This window comes from Synchiropus splendidus, chromosome 4 (assembly GCF_027744825.2).
Source record: "Synchiropus splendidus isolate RoL2022-P1 chromosome 4, RoL_Sspl_1.0, whole genome shotgun sequence".
In the NCBI taxonomy this organism is placed as follows: Eukaryota; Metazoa; Chordata; class Actinopteri; order Syngnathiformes; family Callionymidae; genus Synchiropus; species Synchiropus splendidus.
The window spans coordinates 14,854,896-14,868,622 of NC_071337.1; the positions used below are offsets into that span (position 1 = coordinate 14,854,896).

Here is a 13,727-nt window from a genome sequence, read left to right on the forward strand (position 1 = left end):
CTACCCCCCTCGCCCATGACACTTGACCAACCGTGCTCCCCGTCCAGGGTCCGACCTGCTGTGGGTAATAATTGACCAGCGCTCAGATGAGAGCCAGACTCCACTCGACTCTCCCTCCTCCGGCAGAAACATGAGCTCTCGCCTGGACCTGTGCGGCACAAGTGTTCGCTGTTGAAGCTTTGGGGCATCATGTTGTTTTGGCAGGCGCACACGGAGAACTTCTCCGCTCCTGCGCAGCAGAGGCCGACTGCAGGAAGTTACACTCGGTATGTTGACTTTTCTCATGCGCTCTCTTGAACGTGCTGCAACAAAAGGCAGGGTTGTCCCTCACATGACAGCTGTCCTTTCTTGTCATTATAATATTTTGGTGGGTTTTTTGCATCTGGTCGGGTCACGTTTCCTCACGGATCTAACTTTAAAATAACGTCAGGAAGGCAACGCGCATCGACACGATAATGGAAGTAAAAAGGTCGCTGATTGGTTGATCTCTCCGTGGTGGGCACGGAAGCCTTTCTCTGATTGGCTGCGTTTCGCCATGGCTCTTGCTCGCTGAGGGAGCCATGTTGATGCCTGGGTCTGTGTCTGCCGCGGAGCTGGGCGATTCACAAGGCTTTCCTGTCTGAGAGCGCAGCCGCTGAATCCAGCCGTGAGATGAGAGGAGGAAAGTCCGCGGGAACGGTGCAGGGTGCAGTTCTGTAGACAGGCCGTTAAGTTACACTCTTGAGTTCTCGGCAAGGGGAGTCGATGCCAGTTAGCTTCGGGGCTAGGTAGCAACAGCTGGGCGGTTGCTCTTTGGAACGATATTTGTTTCTTTTGCGCCATTTTCTTGGATAAACTTTACCGAGTTGGATCGGAGACCATCGAGGGGACTGACCGAAAGGACACCATCCCGTTCATGATGTTTTGAACCGGCTAACTATTGTTAGCATGGTAACGATCAGGTCTGACCACCTCCAGTCACGACTAACATCTGTGAGCTAAGTGAGTCCCGGCCGGCCGTTTCTTGGAGAAAACCAACTCCAATGGAACACTTGGCTTTGTGACAGGGATCCAGAAGTGGTTACGAGTCGGCTATGGAGATATGCTTGGTCTCTGAAGGAAGCTATCGAAACGCATGCCCAGCCTGTTATCTGGCAGCAGTGGTAGCAGTAGCTAACGAGGTAGCTGCCTAACTTTGCCGTCGCGGCGTCGTTTCTCGCGAGTCGACCTCTACCCGAAGCAAGCTGGCGGCCCCTCGCGTGGAAGCCGAGGACAAGGAGCTAGGCTCGATGGTCTGGGTGCTGAAGATGGACGACGCCACCATCGAGTCTGGACTGGTGCACGACTTCGATGCCAGTTTGTCTGGTATCGGGCAGGAGTTGGGGGCTGCAGCCTACAGCATGAGGTTAGGATTCTCTCTCCAACGCCACATTCCAGACACCATCCGTGTTTGTAAACAAAACGGTTTTTTCTGTTTTACGACTTCCTACCCAAACTAGTCGTTTGGGAATTGCTTTTGTTCTATGTTTGAGGGGTGTTCTTTGTTTGGGGATTTGGACTAGGACAGTCTCTGCAGGGTGCAATGGCAGCGCTGTGTTCCGTCTTCCATATGATGTGAACTTTGCCTACTGTTCAAGATAACGTAACAGTAGTTTGTCCTGATTTCCCCTTCAACTGTTCATTTTTACTGCCAGACTATATAGGCCTCAGATAGTGTGATCACAATTCAATAAAGTGTCGCTGTGACCAGATTGTGCATTCAGATCATATTTATTTAAGTCAGATTGTGTTCAGAGACCAGGACAAGGATGACAATAGTTTACTTTTGTAAATAGTGAGTGATCATTCTAATCTAAACAGGCAAATGTAAATTTGAACATGAGTGACAAACGTTGTTTTGTTTACAGTCCCACAGAGATGCAACTCAAGGTGCTTTGCATAATAAAAGAAGGGTCGCAGCAGCATGTTAAAAGGCCAAAACTATGTGATCACGTTAGAATATCCATGCACATCTAGCCATCCATCCACAAACGCTCCATACATGGGACCACCCATGTGCAGTACCAAGCACGGTGCCAATGTGCAGGTAACACCCACCGGCCCAGGTGATGATGTCAGGTGGACCACAAGCGTGCTTCCCATTCACAGCCACATATTGTACCACAGGAGAAACACCAGGGACATTAGAACAAAGAGACGGCCTCCTCCATCCAATGTATTCATGATTCTTCCCTGTAGCATGTCTCTTTGGTCTCTTTCACCAAAATGTTTACACTCTCTTAACTTGTCTGTTGGAGTGGATTCCATTGTCGGCAAGCAAGGTTGTTGGTAGCAGATCGGCCCTGGGTTCAACTGCAGTACTCTGCCTTCAGTGGTGTGTGTTGTAGTTGTGATGCAGTGTTAACTCCTCTGTAGCATTTTGGATCATGTACCATGTACTCAAACCTGTCCCTTGTTGCCAATAACCCATCACTGAAAATTCAACGACTGTATATATAGTGTATAGTTGATAGTGTGGTGTCCCTGGAAGCAAACCTGAAAGTGGGTTCCTATGCTGATCTTGAAAGGGCTCAAGGGGAATATTTTTTTTGTCCACTGCCGCAGAGGTCCAGGGCTAGATATTGTTACATTTCCCAGACAGCAGCCATCATTCATCTGTGGCAGCCCAAAACCATGCCAAGCAACTTTATGCTGAGAAGTTGAAGTCAAAACATAAAAAGTGCAGAGTAACCGATGAACTCAGTTGTTTCTCACGTTAGTCCTCTGGGAAGACCTTCTTGCTCACTTTATAGAGTGACATAATTGGTTGCTAGCATTCCTGATTTGTGTGATGGTTAAGTAGTTCCCCTCTTTTAACCTTTCCAGAAACTGCCTGTCCTGAAGATGGCTCCCATGTTGTTCAGTTTAAAGTTATGTTATTGTACATAGTGGGTTATATAATTTACTCCGGGTGTGCTTGTGCGTGTGTGCACAGTGGTGTTATGTAAAAAGGTAATCATTTGTGTGTGACAAGGCAGGCAGTTCCCAGGACGAGCGTGTGTCTTATCACTGGGGTCCTCAGCCATCTGCTGCAGTTTATCAATGTCTCAAGAAAGTGTGAGCGCGCCCAAGACGGGAACTCGGGCAATCTTTTGCATGTTTGTGTACGAGGGAGTTCGAGTGTATGGCGACTTGCAGGTGTAGTGCACTGTGTCGAGGTTGGCATGCTGCGAGTCAGCAGCTGGCTGGAACAGAATGTTTCGACCGATCGGGTTTCAGGAAGCAGACTAAGTTTTCCTGGGTGTCCATTAGGAAAAGAGGGCACTGACACCATTCCCCTCCCAGTTTACACCTGCAAATGTTCCAAGCGTTACATCGTGACGATTTGTAGATGTTGTTTGAAAAAATAGTTGGATTTGCTAAACAAATAAGGAATTCTATCGATCTATCTTCCTATCTATCACAGGCAAGGATCCGTACCATAGCCTCCACATTTCTTTCCCACCATGTCAAACTTCTGATTCAGGCTAGGCACAGACAGAAGTGCGCATTGCCCGCGCATTGACACTTAGCAATTTGTGAGGGTGAGTTGAGGACGGATCTTCAGAGGCAGCCAAGTTTGAGATGTAGCATGTGTCAGCAGCAGAGGCTATCTCTGGAGTTTCTGGTCATTTATTCTGCTCTGGACTTATGCATAAATAATAGTGCCCTCAAAATGACGGAGAGCACCAGCACGTACATCACCGGCTGCCATTGCCAAAGCCACTTGATACTCATTTGAACTTGTTATGGACTGAGTGTTTAACCTGTGCATTTGTCTTTATTTTCTACTGGTTTAATATACTTTTGTCTGTGCTTCTTTATTTGTCTTTCTCGCAGTGACGTGCTGGCACTGCCTATATTCAAACAGGAAGACTCCAGCCTCCCAACAGAAAGTGAGACCAAAAACCCCCCATTCCAGTATGTGCTCTGTGCTGCCACCTCACCTGCTGTCAAACTGCACGATGAGACGCTCACATACCTTAACCAAGGTCAGTCAAACATAATGTCGCTTATGGCTGATGCCCTGCGGAGTCTGAGTTCATTATTGGAGTTCTGTCTCTAGGGATAATAATCTGTCAACAGATTTTAGTTATAGGTTAGTTTTATGGATCGTAAATTTCATACCGCATGGTGGAACTTGGGTGTTTTATGGTTTAACTGTTCTGAGGTTTTATGTTGTGATCAAATAATGAGTGTATTTTTTAAACTGGCCCCTCAATTAGTGTGGGGTACTAAAAGTGCTTGTGATTTGCCTAGAGTGATTATTTTGGGAACTGAGTAAATCGCTGTTCAAGTTTATATTGGCCTTTTCGAACAGATGCAACCTTTGAATTATATCGTTTGTATTTCAAGACAGTCTGTTTATGTTTTTTTTGGGCATTGATGTTAAGGCCATAAAACATTTTAGATGCCAACTTTTCATTTACTCCATTGTTCTGCAGTGATTAGAAATATACAAATATCGTAGGTTAAATAACTAGCTGGTGCATCAGGATTTGTTAATGAGGTTTTATACTTGATAAAAGGAAAAGTGATGCGAATGTTGTAGCATAAGATTAATAGCTTAAAGGGATGAATCAAGTAAAGACAGAGGTGAATAATGGAGTCCATGAAGGATGTTGTGCATCGTGAAAGTTAATTGACGATTTAATGTTACACAGAGTTATGTATTGAGATAATAAAGAATTATTATGACACTGTATATTGACGTCTACCTACTTTCTCCTCCTCCCTTTCCCAGGCCAGTCCTATGAGTTACGTTTGTTAGACAACAGGAAGCCTGGTGAGTTACCGGAGCTCAACAACAAGATGGTCAAGGTGAGAAAACATCTGAACCCTTAAATGAAAAAGATTTAAAGCTTGTGAATGTCAAATTGATAAGAAGATATTTTCAAACAGAGTACAGTGCGCGTGGTCTTCCATGACCGCCGGCTGCAGTACACAGAACACCAGCAGCTGGAGGGCTGGAAGTGGAACCGTCCGGGCGATCGGCTCCTAGATATCGGTGTGTTTTCAATCATTTAAAACTTTTTTTATGTGGGACTTGCAAAGTTTTTCACTGTTATCGTTTTGTGTGCCAGACATACCGATGTCAGTCGGCATTGTGGAGCCAAAAACTCACCCCTCACAGCTGAACGCTGCAGAATTTCTGTGGGACCTGAACAAAAGAGCTTCTGTATTTGTGCAGGTGATGCTCTCCTCAATTGCCATGTCATTCATCTATGTATCCTGTAATGTATCCTCATTTTCCTATTCGTGATTTGATCAATTTTGCCTCTCTGTTACTGCAGGTGCATTGCATTAGCACAGAGTTCACACCGAGGAAGCATGGCGGAGAGAAAGGCGTCCCCTTCCGGATCCAGATTGATACATTTGCCCCAGGAGACAACGGGGAGTACACAGAACACCTCCACTCGGCCTCCTGCCAGATTAAAGTTTTCAAGGTTGTTTCTTAAGTAGCACCTACAAACAGTGCTTTTTAAACATGTTTTCGATAACATCTCTTGTCTTTTACTCTAAAGCCAAAGGGGGCGGATCGGAAGCAAAAGACAGACAGGGAAAAGATGGAAAAACGCACTGCTCAAGAGAAGGAGAAGTACCAGCCTTCATATGATACCACTATTCTGTCAGAAGTGAGTGTTCTGCTAGGGTTGGTTGATCAGTAGTTAGCTGATGGCAGAAATAATAAATATGCCACCCAATAGTTGGAGACAACAACAATCTGATGTTTTTTTGTCCCCCTTGTCTTTATTTAGACAAGACTTGAGCCCATCATAGAAGATGCTGGCGACCATGAGCTGAAGAAGTCCAGTAAAAGGACTCTTCCTGCTGACTGCGGTGATTCCTTGGCCAAAAGAGGAAGTGTAAGTGGCTACATTGTATCGCTTTGTGTTTGTCTTTCAAATCCTCTGTTTCTCAACGTGACTGCATAACATGAACTGCAGCAATGTGTCCAAACTAATACAGACCTCTAGAGAGCTGACATGCAATGCGCAGTGGCTATATTTGTGCTCACATTTACGTTCAGCTCTGGGCACGCTGATTTGTTTGAACTGGGCCCCATTCACAGCAACCCGAATCTTGTGTGTTTGAGGAACCACCTCTGCACATGGGCTGACGTGTTTTGTACTTTGAGCTACTGTCGTTGCAGTCTTCATTTCTGTTGGTGTGGTGTTTAACAATAATTGACCTGTGCAAACCAGGAGCACTCACGTGAGCTACAGTTTTAACAGAAGCTCGTACGTACGGAAACTGGTGGTCATCTTGTTTGGGCTGCTGTGCAGTGATTGCAATTGACAGAAACAATATCTGTTTAGATTTATTTCTTGTCAACCCTTTAAAGGTGCCATGTTGTGCATTATTTTTTTTTCTTCAGTAATCAAATATCTTTTACCACTAGCTGTTATGTGTCAACTTAAATATTTAAAGGTATGTATTTTTAAGTGATATCTAGTAAAAGTAATCAGTTGCAAAATGGCCCCTCTTGAAGATGAAGAAAACTGGACCATGTGTGACAGACTCTGTTCTGGTTTCAACTGATGAAAACATAAGTCACAGAAGCATTTCAAGGAGTTGCTGCATTTCAATAGTGTATAACTCTTTGTTTGGATTCCACCTTTCTGTTTTGATTACTTGCATAAGCTATATTTCTCTCAGACATGTGGTGCAGACCTTTTGTATGGGCCTTACAGTTTGTAAGCTTTTAAGATTGCCGGGAAAGGTAGGAAAGCTCAGAGTATTTTTGGTTTTTTTTCCCCCAGTGTTCTCCTTGGCCAGACAATGCTTATGTCAGCACCAACCAGGCAGCTACACCCTCCTTCACCTCTGCACCGCTGTCCACCTATACAACCTCCTCAGTACCGGACAGGTTTGTGCTCATTCGTATTCAGTACAAACTGTCCATTCGCTTATGGTGCACGGACAATACCACTGACATACCAAGACTGACTCGTGCCTAAATCCCGGTTTCCCTGACTCATGCATATGTTTCAAAAGTCTTCTCCATGATGGTGCAAGTCCCTCATCATGATGATGCTCTGCTTTGAACTTATTGCTTCCAGTTCTACTACGTCAGAAATCTGGAGGACTGAGAAGTTACGAGAGCGAAAGCCCATTGCTACGTCATATTAGGCTTGACTCTGGCTCTGAACCTACCCACCTCCTTGTTATATCCATCCATGGAGCACACGTGTGATGTGAAGAAAAAGCTGTAAACATTGCGCAACTTTAATATATTTTGTTTTCCAGTGACTCCTCCTCACCCAATCACCAGGTTGACCCTGGCAACCAAGGCAGCTCAGAGGTGTGGCACTGCATTGCTCATTTATATGTCTTGTGGCTGATTTTAAAGTGACCATACTTTTTCTTTTTACATTTTTGGACTGACGTTTCTGTGCTTTTTAAGAGTTGTATGTGGCTGCAATGTAAGTGAAAGTGAGTTTTGTCCCTGTTGTCATGCAGCAGTTGAGCCCCACTGCCTCGATACAGGACACACAGAAATGGCTCCTTAAAAACCGCTTCAACTCCTACACTCGGGTTTTTGCCCACTTCTCAGGTGAATAGAAGCTTTCTGCCTTGTCAAGTGGAAGTATGGTCGTACAGTCGCCAATTCTTACCCAACTGTTTTTGTTGTCACACAGGTTCCGATTTATTAAAGTTAACCCGTGATGACCTGGTCCAGATATGTGGCCCAGCCGATGGTATCCGACTCTTTAATGCACTTAAATCAAGGTGAACTGTGCTATGTCTTCATTGTCAGTTTGAGAAAATGTTCCTCATGCACTAACTGTTTATTGCCTTTGTGCAGAACTGTGCGCCCCAGGTTGACGGTTTACGTCTGCCAGGAGTCGGCCAGAGACAGCCCCCTGCTGGAGAGACACGGCAGCAGTGAAAATGGAGATCACAGCGTCTCCTCTAGTTTAAATGGTAGTGGCTGCTTTGTTGGTCGATATGTATTTGTCATCGAACAACACAAACCTGTTTGTTTACACTGGTGTCTCTCGCTTCCTTTCCAGTTTACCATGCTCTCTACTTAGACGAGCTAACTGCTGCTGAACTCATTCGCAAGATGGCATATGTGTGCAGACTTCCACTCGGGAAAATCAACCAGGTGTACAGACAAGGACCCACAGGCATCCACATCCTACTAAGTGATCAGGTATCTCAATCCATGTGTTTGCCATTATTGTATATTGTTTTATTTGTTACGCAGTGTGTACGCAGTTTACCACACAAAAACTGCAAAGAAAAACGCTTATGAAAAGCTGTATGAATAAGTTAAGTAAATAAGTCTTTGGCATTTCACAGCTGTTTTTAAAGGGATTTTGTTTTTCCAAGTTTACAAAATGGCCTCCATGACTACAAAAAATTGGAGTATGGCAGTGATGTACTCACATAGAGCAGCTTAAACTAGTTTGTTCATGAAAACAAAACTATCTCCTGTGTGTTTGTTGCTTGTGAAATTTAAGTCACATCACTTCACACAAACTCAGAATTAAGTCACCAATTGTAGGATCACTGTGTTTCTTTGGAGCCAAAAACACTCATCTTGCAGGAGAATATGTTACGGTGAACAAGTCGCTCTGTGAAGTGGCGCAGTAGTGGATGTATTCCGACAGTGTGGTGTGTTCTCAATCCCATGATACGTTGCAGGTTCCATGAATGCACCTGGTCGCATGTTTGCGAATTCCAGGATGGTACGGGAAGGTACCACCTACCTTACTTCTGATTGGCTAGAATGCTTTTCCTCCCCTAACCTTTTCCTATTTCAAAATTATTTTGCTGAAGAATTGTCAACCTCCAGTATTTTAGAACTTTTTCCTCTGCTCAGTTACTTTCCTCAGTTGTTCAGCTGCAGGTGAGATGACGGCTCAGCTATACACGTTAGATATTTAGCCTGCTCTGAGGGGAGACGACCTTTTTGTGCCCACATGAACTGGCCTATCATAGGAGAGCTATTCAATTAGAGGGCGAGAAAGGCACTGCCTTCAACTGCCATTCTGTGATTTGCAAATTCGCCACCTTGTCCCATGCCATCATGTAGGCTTTAAAAAAATTACGCTGAAGTTTTTAAGGTGTTTCAGGGCCCCTTTACCCTAACCTCTGACCTCCCCAAAATTCTCAATGAACTGTCCCTCCCTTTTCCTTCCTGGTCAGTCCCATTGAAAGCTGCTGCACCTTCGACTTCCGTAGTTTTACACTAGGTGTCCAGCTTAAATAAGTGCACTGATGTGGATGCCTCATTTTGCATTTTTATTCAAAATTTTAGAATCATAGTTCACCATGACACTCGCACCAAAATATTAGTGTTGGAATCTTTTTTTGTTTTTTTTAAATGAGGAATGCAACAAATATTTGGTACTGAATAAAAGGCCACATTTGATTTTGGTGGTGAAGGATAGAATTTCAGTTTGCAATGAGTGTTCAACCTAACTGTTATTATTATGATTATTATTTGAAAAGCAAAGTATGAAGTATGAAATTTAAAATAAAAATGTAAATAAAATATTCAATCATCTAAAAATGAACTGTCTTTTGACAGACATTTAAATGTGCAATATAAAAAAACAATTTATATATTTGGTGTTATTCGGCATTTGGGCCAAATTTTCAATTCAGTACATCTCTCATTTTTATTTTACATGCCAAGTTTGTGATGTTCAACTAAGTATTGCTGAAATTCCAGATTTCTTTTGTCCGTTTGTTTTGTTTGTTTTTGAAATTGAAAAACATGTAGGTAACGTGTTTTTTCTCTCCTTCCCAGATGGTTTACAACTTGACTGATGAGAGCTGCTTTTTAATCAGCACCGTTGAAGGTGAGGTCATGAGTCTCACTCCTGAGTATATTTTATATTGCAGCCATGATCTAATATAAAGAATGCTTTTCTTTTTGTTAATTTTATAGATGAACTTGGTGAAGGACTACATCTAATCCTGAAGTAGTGAGGAGGACCGGAGGCGACTCTCAATTCTTGGTCCTCCGTTCTCTCCTCTGCCTGCATCCTCTCTTTCCTCCTGCTTCCTCCCTCTGCCTCTCTTCCTCCACCTTTACTATACGGAAGATGGACAGATTGTGCGAAGCCATGTAAATGTTAGAATCTGACATGGGTGTGTCCACTGTTTCATATTGAAAACACTATTTAACGGAGGAGTCCGGTTCGAAGAGAAGAGATTTGGAGGTTTGGGATGAGGGGAAAGGTTCTAATTATGTATTTTACTTTTATTGTTTTATCTTTTTTTTTTTTTTTTTATGTTTTACGTGATGGCCATGGGGGCGGTGATGTTGTAGTGGACGTGATAGTTTCCTCATTGCCCTGTGTAGGAACACAACCAGCATTAGGCCAGTATTTGATCACCTGTACTGCTGGACAGCATGTGCGCTCAACAGACTAACGTGCTTAAATTGCAATGTACTCCGCTTGTTTAACAAGGGTTGTCTTACTTAATTTGCTATTCAGCTCAGCTTGGGAGTCTAAGAAATACCAGGTGGCCTGCTTTGTTTCTACCGATTTGAGTTCAGGCAGACATACCGATTTTATTGACAAGTGTCAGGAGGATTTGTCTCCCTGAGATTACTGAATCCCACCTTTACTTTTTTTTTTTTGTAGTTTTCACTGCATCATCTTGACTCTGCTCACCTCCGTTTATGGAGGAGTGAAGTTCATTGTTGTGGCCATCATGTTTCTGGTGTCTTGCTGGCTTTCAAGCAAAAGCACAAAAAGCCTGTGGCACCTGTCGTTTTCTCTGTCTTTGCAGAAATGTGGTTTGTTATGTTTGTTGGGATCATGATCACCAGAAGTTTGACGTTTCTCTTTTAATTATGCGGACCAAGCAATTTCAGATTGATGGATGAACGTGTCTAAATAAGTCTTGCTTTGCTTGACCTTTCAGAGTCCTGCGCCGAGACGTTTCAGTTTAATTGCTTTTTGTCTCCGATAAAATGTGGCAGCTCCACATTCATCTTGTTTCTATGTAGCTAAACGCACCATGTACGGGTCATGACAGGAAGTCTTGCACAGGTACTGGAAGACCTCTTGAATTTATTGTCTAATGTGTGCATGTGTTTGTTTTTGCAACAATGTTAATGGTGGGATTGTTGTTTAAGCATTATTTCTCATCTGTTCATTTGTCAAAGATCATTTTAAAAAGAAAAATAATGATTAGAAATCCTTTGCTATTAGTCAGCATATTTAAGTTTTCCTTCAAATAAATATGTTAACTTGATTGTGTGATGAAACGCAGCAGTGGTTTCTCCTTTTGTTTTCTATGGATACTTGAACGTCGGATTAGATTTCATATTTTTGTGGAATTCAGCTGGGAATCAAATTGTAATACGGAGTGACTTCGAAAGAAGACATTTGGTTGTGAGATTTTATACAGGGAAATATTAAGGAGTATAGTTGACATTAAAATCATTTAGTTAAGATGCAGAATCTGACAAATCTGTGTATTGGTGGTGATACATCCATAACAGAAAACATTCTCTATAGAGGGTATACGTGTCATGTATGGAGTTCTTTCATGAAGCCTCTTCTCGCTGATACTGGAGGTTGGTCAGAAGGACACTCTTGTAGATAAGTGATGTGGCATCATTCATCTAGCAGCTCGTTGATCGACAACCCTAGCTGCTTGTATCAATCGACATTTTATATCTCCCGTCTTCACTGGAGTGAGGTGGAGAGAAGAAGGCCCGACTAATGTCCTCATGAGTTGATGTGAATGTCACGGAGTATACTAGAATAGGCTTTGGCATTTGGCTGTGTAATGATAATTCAAGAGGTCTTTTGAAACTGTATTCAGCCACAGTGAGTGGGAAAATATTAGCCTAGCAACACCACTAAGCTCCCTCAGATGGATGTCTTGTGTCCATTTCAAAGAAAGTTGAATTACTGGTCCAAGTGCCCACCTTTACCGGTGCCGTATCTGAACACATGTTGGGCTCAGCTAAAATTGCAGTGTCTCTTATTAAAAGCCCCAGATGGCTGCAGTCACCAAAACATATTTGGGAACTCTCCCCCATGAGAAGAGTATACAGTACTGAAGCTAAAGCTTCTTCCTTAAAATGTACAGCTGTATGGTTATGGCAACAGAGCCGTATCAGAAATGTGTTTTTGCTGGTAAGTGTTGTTCATTATAAACCATAAGTCTGCAGTTTTGGCACCTTCCTTTTGTTCCTTTTGTCTTTTATGTGCAGAGTTTTCTCATCTCTGTTTAATCACCCCTGGTCAGCTCACCTGTCTGTTTTCTTTAGTCCAAATGCAGAACGCCTGTATCCCCTCATTACAGTACAGACCACAGTCTCTCCGATCATATTGTATAAAATAGACTGTCTTCTCAGAGGTAATATTAAAAAGGGTGGGTCGAAAATATCTTAAAAACATGTTTAGAATTCAAACCATTTTGAAGAGTAGTCAACTTGACCTATATAAATAATTACAGAACACATAACTGCTATTTATTTTTCTGAGGTGTTTCCATTTAAAATAAGTAAGTTGATCACATGACGAGCTTTGCTCTAGGTCAGCACGTTACACAACTGGAGTACCTCTGCAACAGTTGAGAAAGCTAGGGGTACACTCTTCATGCATTATGCGTAAGCAAATGCCATAGAAGACAGGTTGCAAAAATAACTTGGATGAATGGATGTGTGATAACGGGTAACAGGTGTTAAAACAATTCAAATTGAAACACTTAATGACTTCCCCAAGAATGATTTTCTGCTGCAAAAGTCCAAAGGCAGTTGTGCAGGAAAACTGAAGAAGGAAGCGGAAAGAAATGAGTGGTATTGATCCCTGCTGTCCGTGATCCCCTGAGTTAGTCTCAAAGTTCTTGCTCTTCTGAAGCACACAATTGTCAGTATCAGTCTTGTGCATGAACAGTGTTCATAAATGCTCTTGGCTCTGGCATTTGCTTGAGTACGAGCAGCTTTTCCTGCAGGTGTTTGAAAGCCAACAATCCCACCAGACGCACCAACCAACGTATCCTCATTGCAGTTTGACGTGATAGTTTTCAGAAATGGTGAAGCTTGCTGTATAATAGAGAGAGCATGTTGAAGACTGGGAGGAGAAATTCCAAGTGCAACTCCTTCACACTTGACCTGGATGTGTAGTCTATAGTCCTCGAGTCACGCCCTCCTCTTATCACCTCTGACAAGTAGAGAAAAACAAAAACGTTGAGTGTTACACCACACATCAGAGCTGGGCTTGTAACTTGTGCTTTGTTTAAGGGGTCATGATGCACCAAACACACCTGACTTGACTTGTAACTATGTGAGCAGCACAGGCGACCGGTGATGCTTGTGTGCGCTGAATGCTGGAGATGTACACAAACACGTTTTGGGAATAAAAGATTTCATAACTTTTTCTGGTCTTCACGAGCCTCATTTTAGCTTCCTATGAGCTACAAGTGTATTACGTGCCAGATTTCAGTCACAAAACTTGAAAGGGTACTGCAGAGTGGAGCATTGTACCACAGTCATGGCAGCACCATGTTTGGTGGGTTAAACGTGAGCCATTTAGCTTCCAAATAAATAGCAGATACGGTTTTATATATCAGCAGCATTGCATTTTTATATAATATATCAGTGGAGCATTTACAGTACTACGTTCACCCTTGCTTCTTTTCACCTGTCACCATTCGACCTGTCACAACAGCAACACTGAAGACATAAAAGAAAACAAAAACATCCAAGTCACGCACCAAACAACAAGGATGCATGCAAAGCAAAT

The 13,727-nt window shown here is 42.9% G+C and overlaps 1 protein-coding gene across 2 annotated transcripts; it reads left to right on the forward strand.

Annotated features, from left to right (window-relative positions):
• The first annotated feature begins 77 nt into the window (after positions 1-77).
• On the forward strand, positions 78-13,361 carry ubp1 (upstream binding protein 1). Of its 2 annotated transcripts, none has more exons than XM_053861485.1 (16): positions 78-266; positions 3,838-3,989; positions 4,742-4,818; positions 4,900-5,005; positions 5,082-5,188; positions 5,292-5,444; positions 5,523-5,633; positions 5,757-5,864; positions 6,762-6,868; positions 7,249-7,303; positions 7,462-7,555; positions 7,641-7,731; positions 7,808-7,926; positions 8,016-8,158; positions 9,764-9,815; positions 9,905-13,361. In XM_053861485.1, the coding sequence occupies exons 1-16, from the start codon at positions 190-192 to the stop codon at positions 9,940-9,942; spliced, it is 1,590 nt and encodes a 529-aa protein (XP_053717460.1). In that variant the 5' UTR covers positions 78-189; the 3' UTR covers positions 9,943-13,361. The 2 variants fall into 2 exon arrangements, with proteins under 2 accessions (XP_053717460.1, XP_053717459.1); XM_053861484.1 differs by lacking the exon at positions 78-266 and adding an exon at positions 522-1,384.
• Positions 13,362-13,727: the final 366 nt, after the last annotated feature.

Excerpts from the sequence above, each read along its gene's own strand:
- ubp1 (XM_053861484.1), top strand. The coding sequence starts at position 1,269 with ATGGTCTGGGTGCTGAAGATGGACGACGCCACCATCGAGTCTGGACTG. Across the intron at positions 5,189-5,291 it reads GAGCTTCTGTATTTGTGCAG|GTGCATTGCATTAGCACAGA; the intron begins GTGATGCTCTCC and ends CTGTTACTGCAG. Across the intron at positions 7,732-7,807 it reads TTTAATGCACTTAAATCAAG|AACTGTGCGCCCCAGGTTGA; the intron begins GTGAACTGTGCT and ends GCCTTTGTGCAG.